Below are 21,178 nucleotides of genomic sequence, written 5' to 3' on the forward strand. Positions count from 1 at the left end.
ACTTCATATTAAAATAAACATATTGTTGCGAATTCGCGCCCGCCGGCGTGCGAGCGGCCACGCAACTCGAATCGTGGCACGTCGCCCACCGGACGGACAATTCCGTCGTGACCCTCTCGGACTAACGCCGGGAACTAGTCATGGGTGGGCCTTTCAGCCTCACCACGATCGTGCCAATCGGCCCCCCGCGTGGGATAGGATTGTTCGCCAAATTCGACCTACCTAAGTACCCACACGGAGGGTAGACGGGCGATCACACCTCGCCGCAGGTCGACCCCGGACACGGGCCACTTAAGCCACCCGTTCCGTACTATCAGGATAACCGAGCGGTGTTATCGTCAACCTCGACGGTTCCGATTAATTATCGGGCGTATTTAGCCCACTACCAACCCTTTACGTGAAGTAAGATGGAGATTCAATTAAAGAAAAGACGGAGCGAAACAGGAAAAACAGTTCAACATAAGGCACATTTATTCCGCGGCAAACGGAAAGCACACATATACAATTACAACAATTATGCACCAAAAGCAATTGCAAAAGAAACACAACAATGCAGATCTACTACCGACTACGCGAGCACACGGCAACACTTACACAGTTTTACTTTACAGACGGCGCCGACAACACATATACTCAAAAGCAAAAGAAAAGGGCCACCCTCAACGACAAGGGGGCAGACGTGGTCTGTGGGCGCGAGACCGAGCGGAGCCTACCCGTCTTGTGATGAGCCGCAAATGTCGCGGCGGTGCCCCGACTCCGCGCTCCTCCGCGGGTTTCGTTGGCACTGCTTGGAATGGGGTGGGAACGGGGCCCACTTTTCGCACTATCTCAGCGCGGGGGGGGGGGAAGAGGGGGGAATTGTTGATGCTCTGGGGAAAGAGGATAGCTGGCTTGCTTGGGTCCTGCGACGAGCGACTCCACTGCGACCTCGACCGCGTTCCCGGCTTCCCCTCTCTGCAGCTCCCCGACAGACTCCGAACCCCGACAGACTCCGACTCTCCTCCTGACCCGTCTGGACTGCTGCTGCCACACTCCGCCGCCGCCACACCTCTCCAACTCGCCCGAGCCTAAAACTGACTGAATTCGCCCCGTGCTCGGCGCTTTATAGTACGGCAGGAGAACCCATATGCAAATTTCCGGATCAGGATGAGCTCGGGGGTGGAGCCACGCTCGCCCATTGGACGGAGGAAAAGTGGGCGTGAACCTCCCCTGATCCTCGAATTTGCATATATCGATTCTACTCCGACGCGCCTGGAGGCGGGGCCAAATCGCCCCGCGCTTGCTGATAGGACGGATCGGAAGTGGGCGTGTATCATTCCTGATCCGACTTTTCCTCGGAAAGGCCGCTTTTTGCACCCGCTGCTCGGCGCGCGCCCCACACGAGGCCAGGACAGCCTGACGCTCGGCGTTCACAAGCGTCGCGGGAATGGCCGCAGAAGGAGAGGTGAAGGTGGTGGAGGGTCTAAAGTGGCGGTCCCTGGCCACGGTGACGCTTGGAATGGCGGTGATGCGATGTTTACGGGAGCGAGTTGTGACGGTAAAGGTCGTGGCTGTTGGTGTTGTTGTTGTGAAGCGGCGTTGCGGTTGGTGGTTGTTGTGTGATGGCGGTTGAGACGTGGTTGGTTCAAAATAAAGATAGAACAGAAAAACGGCTATCTTAAAGGGTCGCAGCCCGAATGAATGACATTTATTCCCTCTAAACAACGGGTTTGGGGCTAACTACACATGTACTTACAGAGCTATCTCACCTACGGGACCTGAATGGTGGTTTGTGAATTTCCTCAACCACAACAATATTAAATCTGAAATGGAAAATGTACTCAAATATGGTGTGATTCTATGTGCTTGAACATGCATCCATTTTTAATTTTAATTAACATAATCATATCTTTCCTCTGTATTGAAAGATTATCAACCTGTCTAATAAAGATATGATAAGCAGGCCGACCTTTCAAAATGAATGACTTTACAAGATTATTAAGAGAAATGAATGTTAAGTATGAGGATGATATATAATACACCTTTTCTTACAAAAGAAGAGACTGAACAAATGTCAGTAATGTTTCATGGATTGATGATATATATTTTTCACATTTGTCATTTTCAGGGAAATATCAACATAAGATATTGTTTAAATAAAATAATGGATTATCTTTAAATTAAACCTGAACTCAGCATAAAGCAGAGAGTTTCTAAGAAAAATCAATAACAAAAATTCAACAATTTATTTTCTAAATATATAAATGAATGATGTTTTTTACCCTTTTGGGAAAATATGGTAAAATTAAACAACCATAAAAATCTTCAAAATTCATTAAGATGTTTAATAGTTGGTTGAGGCGGATGTGGAAAAACCTGCTTGCTTTTGAAGATGCTCCTTACTCCCAACTTTTTAGATTCTGATAATTTAATAATTTTCACAAAGTCGTTTTCAACCCGAGTATCAACTACTCTAATAAGGTTTTAATGCGGGTCTTCAAAAAGAAGACATCATTGGTTTATTTAAACTTCAAAACAAACTAAATTATTGCAGCATTGAAGATATAATACAACTATTTTGTGATGCACAGAAATGCAAAAATAAATCAAAACCTATAGCTTGTATTCTTAGTGATAATATGGATGATATACCTTCACCCCATGATTTGGATAAATCAAAAAAGAATCTCGTCATCTTTGATGATTGTGTTCATGAGAGAAACCAAATGGTTATGGATAGCTACTACACAAGAGGGAGACATTCTTCTTGTGATTGTATTTAACTTAGTCAATCATACTTCCAACTTCCTCATCGCTCGATAAGAAATAATGATAATACTTTTATTTTATTCAAGTTACATTTAATAGGTATAAATAATTTTTGGACAGACAATTGTTCTGTATTATGTAGTAAAAATGAATTTGAGGAGTATATGAAACACACGACTGGAAGATATAAATATATTGTTGTGAAACAAGATGAGATACGAAAGGATGTTTTTCAATCAATAAATGGATGTGAAAGAGTGAGCAAGAAGGTTTAAGGAGCATCAAGAGTTGGTTTCAAAAGTTGGAAAGCAACAGGAAGTTATAAAGAAGAAACGGACACAGAAACTAACGAGTGAAGAAGCATTTGAAAGAAAACAAGAGAAGTTTTTTTAACCACTTTTAAAAACTCCTCAACAACAATGATGGATGTTTCGACAGTTCCGATGATAGAATAAACTCCTAAAAACTTCAAATGATAAAAGATTTTAGTCAAATGACAGTGCAAGAACTCGAAGATATGGGAGAATTAGAATACGATTATGAAGGATTATTTCAACAACTGGGAAAGGTAAATCAACCTTCTTATTATGTTGTGAAGGCTATTCAGAACAATGAATATTCAACAGATGCATAAACAATATCTGGTTTCATACTAACAGAAGAATCAGCACAGTTCTATGTCGTTAATGCAAAGGTATTGATATTTAATGATGAATTGATGTTCTTGAGTTCTGCTCGACCAAGCCTTAAACTAATTCCTAGATTAATGTTTCTTCTAACAAAATATGATCTCCAAGGTTCAAGATATTTTGATGAACCGTTGAACACAGTAAATGAGGATGATAGAGTGTATATTTATTTACTAGACTCACTTGATTATGGAGTTTCTGTTGCTGGTAAAAGTAAGAAGAATGAGAAGGAGAAACATATTATATATGCTTTAAGTAAGCTTAGTTCAGGTGTTAGTTTTCTTCCAAATGACCCATCACAATTGGTGAATTGACTGTTATTGCTGTTAGGAAGTAAGAAGGCTGGAAACAACAATTGTTTTAATGAAGCATCATCCATTTTAGACCAGTTAATGAATATGAAAGTAATTAATAAATGTCAATACAAAGACATTTTAACCCATATTAAATAAGATGAGAAGCACAATCCTTAGTTTTAATTTCACGACGAGTGATCACACAGCTTCATTCCCATACCCACTACAAGTTGACCCCACAAGCTATATATGAAGCATCTTTATTGTCTATGGAAACTTACAATACTTTGTTTAATATCACAGTGAAAAATGATGTTTAGTTATAACCCAGCAAGCAGATAAAAACTATAACAGTTTCATGTGGAGCATACGAGATTTCCCAAATATCTTCTGAAATTGCTCGCCTTATGAAAGAACAGGATGATGAACCAAAAAAATATTGTTATAGGTATTCAAAAACATACTTCAAAATCAATTATTAAACTTAAAAATAACTGCAAGGTTAATTTCACAAGTGATAATTCATTTAGAGAGTTATTGGGTTTCTCCTCAAAAAAGATTGAAACAAATTGACTTTTTTTTACAGTGATAATATCGTTCAAATATCCTCAGGTATAAACTCAGTATTAATTCATTGTGATTTGATTGATGGTGCCTTGTATCAATCACCAAATAATCAGATCGGATTGTATAGCAATATTTAAAGGGAACCCTAAAATGTTTGTTGTATCATGCTACTTTCCATCCAACCTCAGTTCCACATCAAGCATGGAGGAGTTCAATGAAAACCTAACCTGGATGGTGTCATGTATTCCTACACATTCTTGTCTTATATTTGGAGGGCATTTTAATGCCCATGTGTCGAATGGCTTTTCGTACCATAGCTCCACCAACAAAAACGGACAGCTCCTTCTTGATTTTATCCATCAGCATGACCTTTCAATAATCAATATTCGCTTTCAAAAACCCAAATCAAGGCTCTGGACATTCTGTGCTCCAAACAAAACCACATCTCAAATTGATTTCATCCTACATCATAAAAGAGGGAGAAACAGTATCATATAATCTTAAGCTCACTCCTCATCAGACCCGATTAGCTCCAATCACAGAATCATTTGCACAAAGATAAGGCTGAGCATCAGATCAAAAAATAATGCAAACATGTCCAGACGTCATTGGGATATTGATTGTCTCTACCAATCATCACATACCCTCCCAATTGAAAATCAAATTTCTACTGAATGGGAAGTATTAGAAACAAATCAGTCATGCACATACAAAAATTTTGTTGACGTATGTAATAAAGTTGGTTCAACTAAATTGCCACCACGAAAACCTGTTAAAGCTAGTGTTCAAAGAACTGCTGAAGTAAACACTGCTAGTGATAGTCTTCAATGCGCAACCTGAGACGATCTACAACAAAGGCTGCGGAGGTGATACTTACGATGAAGCCCAGGAAAATCGGTTTCACAATATACTGGGGGGCTTTGGTAAAGGGGAATCAGCCAGCACACTCTGTTATGCCTGGAATCTAGTGAAACTTATTTCTGGAAAGAAATCTAAAACTGTTTTTATCCAAGGTGAGGATTGTTTAGATTCCTCGAAAACTCATTTCCAAAAACTGCTCTCTTCTGATAATACTGGCCGACCTAACAATCCAATTGATCCCATTTTTGAGATGTAGAAGAAATTATTCAGTCATCCTGTACATTTGAGTCATTTATTTAACAAAAAACATAAACAAATACAAACAAACAAATACATATGCGAATAGGGAAGAATCTGCAGAAAACATAGTCTTGCTCCAGATCTCTGAAAAACATGGAGAATTTTAGTTATTTTTATAGTGTTCAGTGAGATACAGCTCTTCGTCATTTTCAAACGCTGGTGCCACAGTTTGTCAGGTCGATGTATATCCAGGTGGAAATCATTTTCAGCTTTTGTGCAGCAATCAGCCTAATTTTGAAGGATTGTAGCATATATTTCCAGACCAGATGTGTAAAATCTCTCCGAGCACAGAATGATGTCAAAACTGAAATCCTTTGGGTACATTGATGGATCACATACAATTTATGGTATAGAAGGGGAAAAGTTCAGTCCGCTTCTTAACAGACTCGAGAATTATATATAATATGAAGCAATCAGAGTTTAGTGAATACATCTGGACATTTCCTGAGACCAACATTCCAGTTGAGTTGTAATAACATTTTCCTATCAAGCTTGCTGGTACCTTGTATCTATCATTTCATAAAATAAATCCCTTAGTAAGTAAAATATATTTAAATAATAGGCAATTATTTTGTTCTGAATTAAAGCTTATTTGAAAGGTCGGCCTGCTTCTCATATCTTTACGAGACAGGTCAATCATCTTTCAATACAGAGGAAAGATATGATTATGTTAATTAAAATAAAAAATGGATGCATGTTCAAGCACATAGAAATCACACTATATTTGAATACATTTTCCATTTTAGATTTAATATGTTTATTTTAATATCAAGTTTAATTTAGTAACATTTTATTATTGTTTTAATCACCCTAAAACCCATTATGCTAATTTCAGATAAATTGCACTGACAGAGGTCAACTCCAACATTACTGCTGGCATTTTTTTCCATCAGCAGAACTTGACGTGGCAATGAAACAAATGAAACTTGAAAAAGCCCTGGTCTCGATGTCATTCCAATCGAGGTCTGGCGACTTCCGAAGTTAAAAAAAACTTATTGAAATTCTGCAACAAAACATACCTAGAAAAGTGCCTTCCAGAATGGGGGAAAGCAGGTATTGTACAAACACCCAAGAAAGGAAATATAACACTTCCTGAAAACTACCATGGAATAAGCTTAACTCAAACAGCAGCAAAAACCCACAATCACCTCCTCCTTAACAGAATTTGCCCTGAATTAGAAAAAATCCTTCAATCTACATCTTCTCAGATCCTTGCTCTCAGGTGCATCATTGAAGAAGTGTGTAACCATCAAAAAGAGGATGCTATCACCTTCATAGACTTCAAGAAAGCCTTTGACTCCATTGACAGGAATAAACTTTTCCAAATTCAACATGCATATGGCATCCCTGAGTCTATTGCTCAGGCCATACAAATTATGTATGAAGATACCTTTGCAGTGGTATTACACCTGAAGGAGAGACTGAAACTTTTCAAATCGACAATGGAGTTCTTCAAGGTGACCTGCTTGCTCCTTACCTGTTTACCATTTCCTTGGACTATGCTCTAGGACCTGTGATTGAAGACTGGGGAGGTTTAACTCCCCTGGCAGAGAAGTCGCAGACATCCAGCCCAGCACATTTTTGACCTCGACTTTGCTGACGACATAGCACCCCTTTCAGACATGTTAAGCAAAGTTGAACTTCTACTTCACAAGGTTGAAACTGCTGCTAGGTCTATTGGGCTCATACTCAATACTGAAAAAACGAAGCATCCTGTATGCACATCAATCCTTCTGAGTTTGCTCTCTTTACTCTTGCCGAAAGTTCGATAAAGATAGTGTGAATGACTTTAAATACCTCATTTCTTATACCAATGATCTTCACTCTTGTTTTAGAGGGGGGCCACTTTTTGCCAATAAGAAATCAGTGTGAGAGATGCCACACCACTTGCAGGACTCCATAATACTCTTCTTTGTAGTGGTTAACTGGGCCACAAGCATAATTATTTGTATACTGCAACCACAACCTGATGTAGTTATGTTACTTTTAGGCTTTGCGCTGGAAGACTCTTGAAACCATTGGGTCAATTTTATTGCATTTATGGCTGATTACAATGGAGTGTTTTCACATTTGTGTATTATCGGCCGCAAATCAGGGGCCGCACTTTCGACCACAAGGGACTGCCAGTGGCTCGTGGGCCATGCAATGAAGAACTGGGTCCAATACCAACACACAGTATGACTTAGAATGCAGAAATGCTCATGCTTGGACAACAGTTCAAACCCTCCATGACCTGCCATGGCACTTCAGGAAAAGACTTTGGGACTGACACAATCTGTCAAATTCCCAACCCAGATCTCAAGCAATGGTACGCCATGTCTTCTGGATCTGATTTTGACCAATTTCCCTGAAAATATCTGCTGTTCTTCCTCCGCTCCAATCAGGTCATCTGACTACATGCTTGTCAAAATACACATCTCTTTGGCTGTTATTAGAGAACCACCTCAGCACTGTCAAGTCTGGAATTTCACGCAGGCTGACTGGCAGGGTCTGAAAGCAGCCATCAAACTTCTCGACTGGTCTCCCATCTCCACTTTCTCCAGCATCCACTCGTCCTGGGAATTCTTTCAAAGAAATGTGCTCTCTCTCGTGCAGAGATTTATCCCATCTCTTCTTCAGTTGTCCTACCCTTCCTCATGCCCATGGTACACTGAAGCTTGTGGTGGGGCAGTTGTCCTGGAACAACTTGCCTTCGCCTCATGGAAGGCAAGTTCCAACTGAAGGCAATCTCAGTTCCTTCTTCAAAGTTCAGAGCAAGTGTGTATCTCTTAACACAAGCAAGTTGTGTGTGCAAGCAACTTAACACACCCTCAGGAGAGCCAGAAAATAACATCTTTCTCATCTCAAATTTGGACTCTCAAACCTGTCTCCCTCCTCCAAATCCTGGTGGCATCTAGATAAGTCTGTTACTGGTGCATGTTCCCCTTTCATTACCTCAAATGGCCATACAGCTGACACTGCACGGGAAAAGGCTGAATGCCTAAACTCTATGTTTGCTTCTAAATCTTGTGTCCTGAACCCATTGCTTTCTGTACCCACCTGACCCAGTCGCACCCAGCTGTTCCTGGACTGTGTGTCCTTTTCTCCTGATAAGGTGGAAAGCTTTCTGTCAAATCTCGACTCAGATTCTGCAACCGGTCCAGATGTCCTAAAACATTTTTGATGTTCAGGGATGTCCTAAAAACCTGCTCTGCTGCTCTTGCTCACCCTCTCTCTGTTACATTCACCCTTTAATTTACTTAAGCTTTAATTTAATTTACTTTAATTTACTCATCTTCCATGTGCTTGGAAATCAGCAAACATTGCCACTCTGCAGAAAAAAGGTGCAAAAAGAGATCCTTACAACTACAGATGAATCAGCCTTCTCCCAATCATGACCAAGGTTATGGAATCAATCATCACTTCAGACATTAAATCCATCCTCTTCTCCAATGGCTTGATTTCCGATCATCAACTTGGATTCAGACCAGATCACTCGACCCTGGATATGCTGCTTCTGCTCTTCCAACAATGGATGGAGATCCTCAATGCCAGACATGAAATCAGAGCCATATCCCTGGACATATCGCATGCTTTCGAGATGGTCTGGCAAATTTGACAGAGTCGCAGGACCAGGCTGAATGGCAGAGCTGAGATGTTCACGGAGCTGAGGCATAAAACTGTAGGTGCATTAAGGGTGGACAAGGAGGTCTATTTGCGAGGAATCTGTGAAGGATAAGAGCATCACCTGTGGTCAAGTGATTCTCGTCCTGCTTAAAGGGGAATTTGCGCATTGCGTTCATCCAAGCCCGTCCCTCGGTGTACTGCAGTTAGAGCAGAGGGTGGTGGAATCTTGACAGAGGAGTCTGAAGTGAAGGCCTGCTGGGCCAGTTACTTTGAGTGGTTGTACCAGGCTGATCCACCCACTGTCGAGTTGGATGTCAGGGGTGTTACAATCCCTATTGCTGACCCTCCAATCAACTGTGGTCCACCTTCGTTTGTGGAAACACACGCTGTGGTGAACCGGTTGAAATGGAGTAAAGCTCCTGGGATTTGTGGCGTCCATGCTGAACGTCTCAAGGCTGGTGGAAATGCTGTACTTGTGTGCTGTGCATGCAGTTCTGTGCTCTACCTGGAACACAGGCATCATCCCAGCTGACTGGAAGAGGGGCCTTGTTGTTCCTCTCAGGAAAGGGAAGGGTGATCGCCAGAATTGCAACTACTGAGGGGTGACGCTGCTCTCAGTGCCGGGCAAGGTCTTTGCTCGGATAATTCTTGATAGGGTTCACCATCTGCTTGAGCACTAGCGTCCAGAGCAGTCAGGCTTTACACCAAAGAGGTCAACAATTGACCATATCTTTGCCCTGCGGGTCCTCATCGAATGCAGGCGAGAGTTTTGACAGAGGCTGCTTGCAGCCTATATTGATCTCTATAAAGCATCTGATTCAGTGAATTTGGATGCCCTCTGGAGGATTCTTGGTCTTCGTGGGGTGCCACCAAAAGTGATCGATCTGATATCTGAAATATACTCTGGTACTGAGTGTGCTATGAGATGTGGTGATACCATCTCTGACTTCTTTCCAGTTGTTACTGGAGTTTGTCAGGGGTGTGTACTAGCCCCCACACTTTTCAGCACTTGTCTGGACTGGATTCTGGGGAGGATGTCTGAGAGATCAAGTTGCGGTGCATCATTTGGGAATGTGAAGATCTCCGACCTTGATTTTGCAGTCATCTTTGCGGAGACTCTAGATATCCTTTTGGGGGGCCTCAAGGAGCTGAATGAGGAGTCGGAGCCACTGGTATTATTGGTTTCCTGGGTCAAAAGTAAGATCCAGGCTTTCAATGACATCTTGGATGCTGCTCTCCTGTCTGTCCCTCTTTGTGGTGAGGATTTTGAGGTCACAGAGAGATTCACTTACCTTGGCAGTGATATTCATGTCCCTGCTGGCTGTGAGCCAGAGGTCAACAGATGTCTGGGTTGGTCCTGGGGAGTCATGAATTCACTGGATCATGGGATGTGGTGCTGCCGGTACCTGTGCGGGAGGACGAAAGTCCAAGTCTTCAGGTCCTTGCTGCTTCCAGTCTTGCTCTATGGATGTGAGACTTGGACTCTGACCAGGGATCTGAGACGGAGACCTAATTCCTTTGGTACCAGGTCTCTTCGAATAATCCTTGGCTATCGCTGGTCAGACTTTGTGTCCAACGAGTGGTTGCTGAGAGAGACTCAAATGAGATTTGTTGCCTGCATAGTCTGTGAGCGTCAGCTGCGGCTGAATGGACATGTGGCTCGTTTTCCTGACGCTGATCCTGCTCACCAGATTCGCTCAGCAAGGGAGCCTCGTGAGTGGAGGAGGCCAATGGGCCGTCCACATGTCTCGTGGTTGCAGCAGGTTGATCAGCATCTCAACTAGATGGGGAGGGGTCAGGCATCTGCTCGGGGCATGGCCAGACAGAGGCCCCTGGAGTACCGGCAGATAGTGGACGCAGTGACATGCTGCTCTGGCGCATGCTCCCATACCTGGTCTGACCTGGTATCTCCCATGATGAGGCTGAGTCCTTGGTTCTCTCGCTTTCCTACTGCAGGCAGGTCAGTGGTCTTTCTGTCTTCTACCATCTCCTCTTTGGACTCGACCCCCCCCCCCACTCTCTCTGTGATATGTACCCCCCCCCCCCCATATTTCTGCAGTGTGCTCAAGGTCTGCCAGCAACTCCCTTCTGGTAAAACTACCAAAATCAGGAATCAGTGCTCACCTTCACTCTTTAATTTACCTTTTTTCCCCACCTTTGGAACAAACTCCCACACTCTCTGCAATCCCAATCTTCCCACCAGGTCTTTAAAACAGCTGTTCACCACCACCTCTTATCTACGCCCATCCAAAACCACGATCTTTTCTACCCCCGTTTATCCACCTAAACCTAGCTCCTTCAAATTCCATGCTTTCCTTCCTGAAAATCCCTGTTGTGTCCATCTTCTTTACCCTGTGTAGCCCACCCCATCCCTCTTCCTTCCACAGATCTCCTTATGTCTCTGTTCCCCACTGTTTTGTCTTTCCCTCTCCCACACCTCTTGTCTCCTGCTCTCCTTGTTGTACATTCTGTGTGTTAACTCTCATACGAGCCTCGACATTGTATACAAAAAAACCCTACACCCAATTGCTTCGTAAATTGCTGAACATTTCTTGGCAAGAGCATATCACGAACAGGGATCTGTATGGTTCTTTGCCCCGCATCTCTGCTTTTTGTGAGGCTACGCTGCCTTCGCCATGCTAGTTATGTGATGCAACATGAAGAACTTTCAAAGAAAGCTCTGCTCTGGGGGGCTGAGGAACCCCGAGGAAAGGGGTCCTTCCCTCACAACCCTTCGAGATATCACTGAGAAGGACACCAGCTTGAGTTGCGTTGATTTAGTCAATGCTATGTCTAATCGAGAATCCTGGGAAAATCTCATCATCTCACGATGATAAGTGGATGCCAAAATATTTTTTAATGCACCTAACTTTTGTTGTTGTCGATGTTGAAGCAAAATCACTCTTTAATAAAACTCTACTTCCAATATCCCTGTGCTATTCCTCAATGGGCCACAGTTGTTTCAACCTCTTCTTACCCCTTACATACTTAAAGAATGTCTTGCTGTTGTATTTAATATTCCTGGCCGTAGCCTCTCTTATTATTACCTTTTGGCTTCCGAAGTTTTTTTTTTAACTAGCTTGTTTATTCCGATACTGATACGAGTTTGATTCCAGTACCCATGTTTTGTACCTAATAAATGCCTTCTGCTTATCCTTAATAGCACTCTGCTCCCCTGTTTGGCAATACCCTGTTCTCTTTCTGCCTCTGGAATTGCACCTCACTGGAATATACTTGCATATATACACAGCATATTTGATGCTTGAAGTTACCAATTTCTCTACAAGGCTGATTGTTTTCCTGTAAGGTTATCACAATGTAGAGTAACCAACTCTCTCCTCGTCACTTCAAAGTTTGCCTTCCTGAAATCTAACTTCCTTTCCCCACTATCCAAAACTCAAACTCAAACTCTCAACAGAGTCCTTGTTATGGTCACTTGTCTGTAAATGCTCTCCTACTGCACTCTCTACCTGTTCCACCATATTGGGATCATTACTTCATGCAGGATCTAACACTGCACTCCCCCTCATAAGCTTATCTACAAACTGGTTGAAAAAGTAATCTTGGATTGTATCAATAAATTCCTAATCTGCTCTTTCCTTACCACATGTCCATTTGATTTCTTCTTTAACTTTTATTTCCTGCTGTTACCTCACATGAGAAGCTCTATAAAAGCATCCTACAAGTATCTTACTATTCTTACAATCTCTGATCTCTTTCCACAGAATCCTCTGCATTAATTCCTTCCTTAATGTCATGCCTTTGTCTCAATACAATATTATATTTTATCCAGATTGCCACACCATCACCTATTTTCTCTTTCCTCTCACACCTATGCATCTTGTATCCTTCTCGTCCTGTCCTCCAATTTCTCTCTCTCTCTCCTCATGGATCCAAGTCTCACTGCAACTACATCATGCTCCTCGCTATCTATTTTAGCTTCAAGCTCTTCCATCTGATCATATAAACTCCTGGCGTTGGAATACAATGTTTTTAATTTTTTGCTGCCTGGTCTTACCAATCATGTTATCAGTAACAGTTCCTTCATTTATGGCCTCTCTACCCTCCTCTAGCCTAAAAAAGCCTTAGTTCCCTCCTCAATCCCCACTGTAAACCTTATTGCCCCCTTTCTGTTTAACCTATAGCCATCATTCTGGAAACACCCCCTTTGCCCCAGAAATGCTTCTTTTTTTGGTGTCCTTCCACCCTCATCCTATCCCTATTTTTAAATCTTACAGTAAACTTTCCTCATATAGTTTACTACTACATGCATCACAGCCAACATATTCCTGCTGTGACCTGACACCACGTCATTTAACCTTCCTTCAGTATGCCTCACTCCTGCCCACATCAAACATTTATTACATTGTTTATCATCTCCCTCTATTATCCTTGTTCCTCCATTTACTCACTTTTATTAACTTGCTTCCCAACCATCTTTCACTTCCATTCTTTCTCAAAACAAAATAACGTGCTGCTCAACCAGCCACTTAAATGGACGTACCTTGAAATATGCTTTTCAAAATCTCACAATACAATCACAATACAACCCACGAATCTGCTACTTGTACTACTGAAACCTTCAGCAACTTCAAATAAACCACAACTTACCCAAAATCATGATAACAAGTACAAAAAGAAAATAACAAAAATGAGCACTTATCACATTCTGCCGTAAGGAATGCTGAATCCACCAACCGGAAATACAACACTGGAGACTGGCCGTCCTAACTTGGTGCATTTTTTTTTAACTTGGTTTGTCAGGAAATCTACACAGCAATGTCATGAGCATACATGGCAAACTACACTCAATATATCCATACATTTTCATTAACTTTTGTTTTGTTATGATTGAATATCAATCTCAAAATTGGCAATTGTTTGCATGGGAGACGATGCATCAACAGATTTTCCAAATCAATGTGACATCTAAACACATAAGCGTGTTTCCTGAGCTGGCACACTCCAAGCTTTATTTCCACTTGTGCTTTATTACCTTTGCCACCGAAGCTGGACGGAGGTTATGTTTTAACCCCAGTTTATCTGTTTGTTTGTCTGTCTGCCTATTTGTCCATGAGCAGGATAACTCAAAAAGTTATGGACAGATTTGGACAAAACTTGGTGGACAGGTTGGGTGTATGACGAGGACGAATTGATTAGATATTGGTGAAGATCTGGATCCAGATCTGCATACAAGACTTTTAAAATTTTTGAAGTAATTCTTCAGAATTGAGAAACCTGGTGTTGGCTTAATGGTAAGGGTGGTGGGCTTGGGATCCTAGGGTCCTGAGTTCAAATCCTGCTGGGCTGTTGAATTAATACCAGGTGGGGTTGACTCAGCTTGTCATCCTTCTGAGGTTGGCAAAATGAGTACCAGCTTGTTGGGATGATTGAGCCATTCAAGTATCCTGTGTCAGAGTGGTGACCTGTCCAGGATTGTGCCCAATAACCAAGGAGACTGCTTTGGCAGCACCAATCCTCTGTATAGAGTATGGTCCCATTGGATGGATCGTCTTCCGAATTGAGAGATGAGGCCAAAAATATATGTATTTTTTATACATACATATATATATATATATATATATATATATATATATATATATATATATATATATATATATATATATATATATATATATATATATATATATATATATAGAAATACATGTACATATACATACATATACATATACATGTATTTGAAGTTTTTGTAGTTTTTATACGTATATTTTTTATACATATATATATATATATATATATATATATATATATATATATTAATATTAATATTTTGGCATGCCCCTTTTCTGTTCCACCATCAGATTTTTGTTGCTGTATGAAATGAAACAAGCTTTGACAGAAAAAGTAATGATATTATTGTCTTCTTTAAGAGGCCCCTCAAAATTCGTTTTGATGATTATCTATATTAATATTTCGGCACGCCCCTTTTTTTGTTCCACCATCAGATTTTTGTCCATGAGCAGGATAACTCAATGGGAGTCGATGGGACCACCTCGATGGGACCTGCATGAAACCGAGCCGCTGAAGCAGCTCGTTCCGTGTGCGAAGCCGAGAGGTTATATAATCGCCAAGTCCCGTCGGACCAGATTTACTTTTACTGGCTTTAAAAGCCAGTTAATATCCCGAGCACACCATGACAGTCAATGGCAGAAAGGGATGCAACGAGCAGGTTGACATTCAAACAATGGGGCATGAAATGAAATTATATTAATATTTCGGCACGCCCCTTTTTTTGTTCCACCATCAGATTTTTGTTACTGCATGAAATGAATTTTGTTACTGCATGATCCCAGGAGAACAACTATAGCTGTACAGACCAATTCATATTATCAATGGATAAAAATGATATTTAATTGATATAATAATAAATTGTTTATTGAAAATATCTTCAAATTTTGTGAGTTTTTACTTTGTTGTGAAATATTAGGTTCTCAGGTCTCCGCATAGTGGCGTACAGGCTTAAGTAGTACTTCTGTTTACTACCGTAGAAAATCACAGAACCATCCGATCGACATGCTGTTAACAGTTTCAGAATCAGCTAAATTCTGCAACATATGTATACGGAGACGAAACTGATCTGGCCAGCTAAAATCTACAAGATATAAATCTGTAAACGAAACTGATCCGGCCTTTTGGATCACTTTAAAGAAGGGTGCCCTGTAATTTTAATGCGCTCTATCGATCCTCCGGAACTCACGAATGGTACACGTTGTGTAGTCACTAAACTACATGGTAATGTCATCGTAGTGGAGCTACTGCGGGACAGTCGAAGGGGAAAACCTGAATGATAATGAATGGATAAAAATGATATAATATATTGTTTAAAATACATTCATGCTGTCTGTCTTTTACCATATGTTGCCAGTGACGCCCATTGAAGACGGGCACCTTTACTCGTGTGTGTGTGTATATATATATATATATATATACACAAATACAAATACATATATATATATATATATACAAATACATATATATATATATATACATACAAATACATATATATATATATATATATATATATATATATACATACAAATACATATATATATATATATATATATATACATACAAATACATATATATATATATATATATATATATATACATACAAATACATATATATATATATATATATATATATATATATATATATATATATACATACAAATACATATATATATATATATATATATATACATACAAATACATATATATATATATATATATATATATATATATATATATATATACATACAAATACATATATATATATATATATATATATACATACAAATACATATATATATATATATATATATATATATATATATATATATATACATACAAATACATATATATATATATATATATATATATACATACAAATACATATATATATATATATATATATATATATATATATATATATATATATATATACATACAAATACATATATATATATATATATATATATATATATATATATATATACACATACAAATACATATATATATATATATATACATACAAATACATATATATATATATATATATATATATATATATACACATACAAATACATATATATATATATATATATATATATATATATATATATATATATATATACAAATACATATACAAATACATATACAAATACAAATACATATATATATATATATATATATATATATATATATATATATATATATATATATATATATATATATATATATTGTTACGGGTTTCCGCCACGTTCGGCGTGCGGACGACCGTTCTAGCCAAATCGCGGTTGCGCCCCCACCGAAGACCGCAATCCAGTCGTGACTTTCCGGACCAACCCCGAAATCCAGTCACGGATGCCTTAACGCATCATAAACTAGCCAATTCTTCTATCCACGCGCTACAGGGTTGATCGCCGAATTATCGATGTACCTAATTATTCGCGCGGACAGAAATACTGGGAGTCTATACCTCGATGGGACCTGCATGAAACCGAGCCGCTGAAGCAGCTCGTTCCGTGTGCGAAGCCGAGAGGTTATATAATCGCCAAGTCCCGTCGGACCAGATTTACTTTTACTGGCTTTAAAAGCCAGTTAATATCCCGAGCACACCATGACAGTCAATGGCAAAAAGGGATGCAACAAGCAGGTTGACATTTAAACAATGGGGCATTTATTTGCAGTAGGCATGCAGTCAATGATTGGGGGGGTGGGGGTGGGGACAAGACACGAGCAAAAGCCTACAGCAGAGTTCTATTCGGAATGTACGAGCACGTACTTACTCACAATTCTACTTTGAGACAAGGCGCCACAGACTTTCACGTAAAAACCCAAGGAAAGAAACGGGCTTGGGAGCCTTTATTAATAACTCGGAGGCCTGGTTGACCGAGGGGCTCCAAGAGGCCGGGCAGGTTACCTGGCCACCCTGGTGGTGACTCGATGGTCTTCGGATCGGCGACCCTTGGTGTCTCCGTTTGGTCCGGTGCGTCGCGAACGCGCCAGTCGCTTGGGCGGCTTGACGAGCAGCTTGTACGGCTGCTTGGTCGGCCTCGTCGCGGCCCCTTTTTGGCGAGCCTGGCCGGCGACGCTTCGTAGGAGCAAACGGGTCCCTTGCTCTTTCAGAGTTGATGCTCCTGTAGACCCCGTTCACTCCTCGGCGCCGCGCGACCGTATCAGGGCTGTCTGCCCGGACCCCCACGCTCCGATGCTGCCGCTAGCTCCGACGACTCCAAGCTCGACCGGTGAACGACCCGTGAACAACGACGAACAACCACCTCCGCTCACCAGCGTCACCACCAACTGCTCGTGTCGGCGTCCCATCGCGCCTTTTTATAGCCCCGAGGGGAGAAGCCGCTGTAGGCTTCACCACCCGAAATCGGCGCCTTCTTCCCCCTTTCACCTTTGAACCTTCACCCCAGGCTGGCTCCACCCCTTTCAGCTCTGATTGGCTGGCTTTTTCCACGGCAGAGCCCGTTTTGATCCGTTTATGCAAATCAGCCGTTTTAACGGCTGTCTGCGCACGGACGTTCCGATTGGCTGGCTTTTTCCAAGGCAAAGCCCGTTTTGATCTGTTTATGCAAATCAGCCGTGAAACGGCTGACTGCACACGGAGGCTGGAATGTGGTTCCTCCCGTCACGCCACGAGTTCATATCGACGGCACTTTGCCACTGTCGCTCAGGCGGGCGTGATGGTGTCGCGATGTTGATGGCGCGATGTTGATGGCGTTCTGGTGGAGGTGGCATGGTTGTTGAGTTGTTGTTGTGGTGGTGGTGGCGTGGCTGTGGAGTTGTTGTTGAGGAGATGTTGTTTGTTTAAAATAAAAGATGGAAAAAGAATAACGGCTAACTCAAAGATTCACAGCCCGGCACACGAATATTGCCCTTTCACATCGGTGGGGATTCCTATCCTGAAACACTTACTTATTGAAAGAACTGATCTCTGGGGAACCTGAATGGTGTTCTGTGAATTTCCACCACCGTAACAATATATATATATATATATATATATATATATATATATATATATATATATATATATATATATATATATATATATGTACATTTATATAATAAAAATATATGTACATTTATATAATAAAAATATATAGACATATATATACACATATACATACAAGCGGGGTATGCTTATGCATTGTAAGCAATAATGAACCATGCTTCCCCCTTGCCTTGGGTCGTTCACCAACACTACCGGTCAAAAGTTTTGGAACACCCCCATTTTTCCAGTTTTTACTGAAATTTAAGGAGTTAAAAGTTTCAATGTACTCTGAAATGAAAGCATAGAACAAATAAACAATTGCAGATAAAAAAGAAATCATAGAATCGTTTTGTTGAACAAAATTTAATCTAAATTTTTGATTCATCAAAGTAGCCACATTTTTGCAGATAAAACAGCGGAACATACTTGTGGCATTCTTTCTGCAATGGAAATCAAATATTGTTCGGAGAGTTCTTCCCAACACTTGTAGAAGTTCCCACAAATGTGTTGCACTTGCAGGTTGCTTTGCTTTCACCCTTCTGTCTAGTTCATCCCAAACCAGCTCGATGGGATTTAAGTCTGGAGACTGTGCTAGCCATTCCATGATTTGAAGCCTTCTGTCTTGTTCTTTTCCTCTAAGGTAGTTCTGACATAGCCTGGAGGTATGTTTTGGGTCGTTATCTTGCTGTAGGATGAACCCTTGACCAACGAGGCATAGACCAGAGGGTATTGCATGGCGCTGCAAAATGCTGTGGTTGCCCTTTTCATTCAGGGTGCCAGTCACTCTGTGCAAGTTGCCGACTCTGGATCCAGCAAAAGAGCCCCAGATCATCATGCTTCCTCCTCCATGTTTGACAGTTGGTGTCACACACTGAGGAACCATCCTTTCACCTTCTCGACGACGTACATAAACCCTGCGTGATGAACCGAAGATTTCAAATTTCGATTCATCGGTCCATAAGACCTTCATCCAGTTTTCAGTAGTCCACTGGCGGTGCTTTATGGCCCAGAAAAGCCTTTTTTGTATTTTGCCATCTTAGCAATGGCTTTCTTCCTGCCACTCGACCTTTCAAATCTGCAGCTTGAAGTCTTCTCTTCACAGTTGATCCTGAGACTTCCTTACTTCGACCAGTGTTAAGCTGTGCTTGAAGCTGCTGTCCTGTGAGCCGCCTATCACACAAGCTGTTGACTCTCAGAAACTTGTCTTCTGATTGTATTGTGGCTTTGGGTCTGCCAGATCTCTTCATGTCAGAGTTTCCTCCAGTTTCCAAGTGCTTTTTGATGGTGTAGGAAACTGTACTCACTGACACCTTGGCTTCCTTTGCAATTTCTCTGAAGGAAAGACCTACACTTTTAAGGGTTATAATGGTCTGTCTGTCTTCCGTTGTTAATTGTCTTTTTCTCACCATTATGATAGCAATATACTACTTCTGCAGTGCAATATTGTCCAAATAATGCTTCAGAGGGTGTAGCAACACAGTCTGTTCCAACACTGCTTTTATACAGACAGAGGGTTTGTAACTAATCAACAAAGTTGGGACACCTGTCAGAATTGTTTGCATCAACTTTCAAGGCTTAATTTATTTCCATTGCTGCAGAACAGCTGCAGTTGCTTACCCATTACTTGTTCCCTGAAAGGGCCCTTTTCAACAACTCTGAAATTTACATTATTTTTTCTTTTTGGTAACCTAAACTTTTGTTTATAAACCTCTGGCAGTTCACCGCTTAGCTTTGTACCATTTCAGCTTCTTCACTGGATTTGAACTGCTTAAATTTCAGTAAAAACTGGGAAAATGGGGGTGTTCTCAAACTTTTGACCGGTAGTGTACATTTATTTATTTTCATTTATTTATATTTTCTTTTGCGGATGCTTTCCAACAGTTCTGTTATTTTTCTGGTGTACCAGCTTCAATGTCCATCGGCACGCAAATTTCAGCTTTTTACATCACCCGGAAGGTACCGATCTTAAATATCAGTCAGTGGGTAGAATGAGCTTTTTTCTTCGATATATATATATATATATATATATATATATATATTGCACCATATGTGTTTTTAAATAATTGTTGTTTGTGTGTGTTGAAAGACTGACTGATTTCCCTTTCTCACAGGCAGTGAAGATGCTGCAGACACCAGAATTCTCCCCTTTTGTGGTTTTTCTATCACCTCCACCTCCAGCTCCAAATGAGGTAATTTTCTGCCCTTTACCTACTCTGAAGGGATAGATATCTCAAAGCCTGGTGTTGGCTTCACGGTTAACATGGCTGTCTTGAGATCTTAGGGTCTTGAGTTTGGCCCCTGTCGACCCGTTAAATAACACCAGATGGGTTGACTCAGCCTGTCATCCTTCCGAGGTCGGCAAAAATGTGTATGAGCTTACTGGTAACAAGGACACTGCATCAGTGGCACAGCTGTGCTTCAAGAAATAAACGATGCAATCAGCAGCCATTGGCTGCTTACGAAACAACAACCATTGAGTGACAGGGCTAAAAACGATATATAGTACAATGTCTGAGAAAGTTATGGATGGATTTGGACGAAACTTGGTGGACAGGTTGGGTGTGTAATTCACAATTAAAATTCTTGTT

At 40.9% G+C, this 21,178-nt stretch overlaps 1 protein-coding gene across 1 annotated transcript in view; it reads left to right on the plus strand.

The window, feature by feature from the left end:
- The window catches only part of LOC147028566 (55 kDa erythrocyte membrane protein-like), an 88,436-nt gene that overhangs the window by 61,732 nt on the left and 5,526 nt on the right, over positions 1–21,178 (plus strand). Inside the window, exon 8 of the mRNA XM_085879089.1 lies at positions 20,702–20,779. Within this exon, the coding sequence (XP_085735215.1) occupies positions 20,702–20,779 (78 nt within the window). The remainder of the gene's footprint in view (positions 1–20,701; positions 20,780–21,178) is intronic.

The sequence above is a fragment of the Eptatretus burgeri genome, chromosome 4, assembly GCF_056783735.1.
Source record: "Eptatretus burgeri isolate ZD-2024b chromosome 4, Ebu_testis_v1, whole genome shotgun sequence".
In the NCBI taxonomy this organism is placed as follows: domain Eukaryota; kingdom Metazoa; phylum Chordata; class Myxini; order Myxiniformes; family Myxinidae; genus Eptatretus; species Eptatretus burgeri.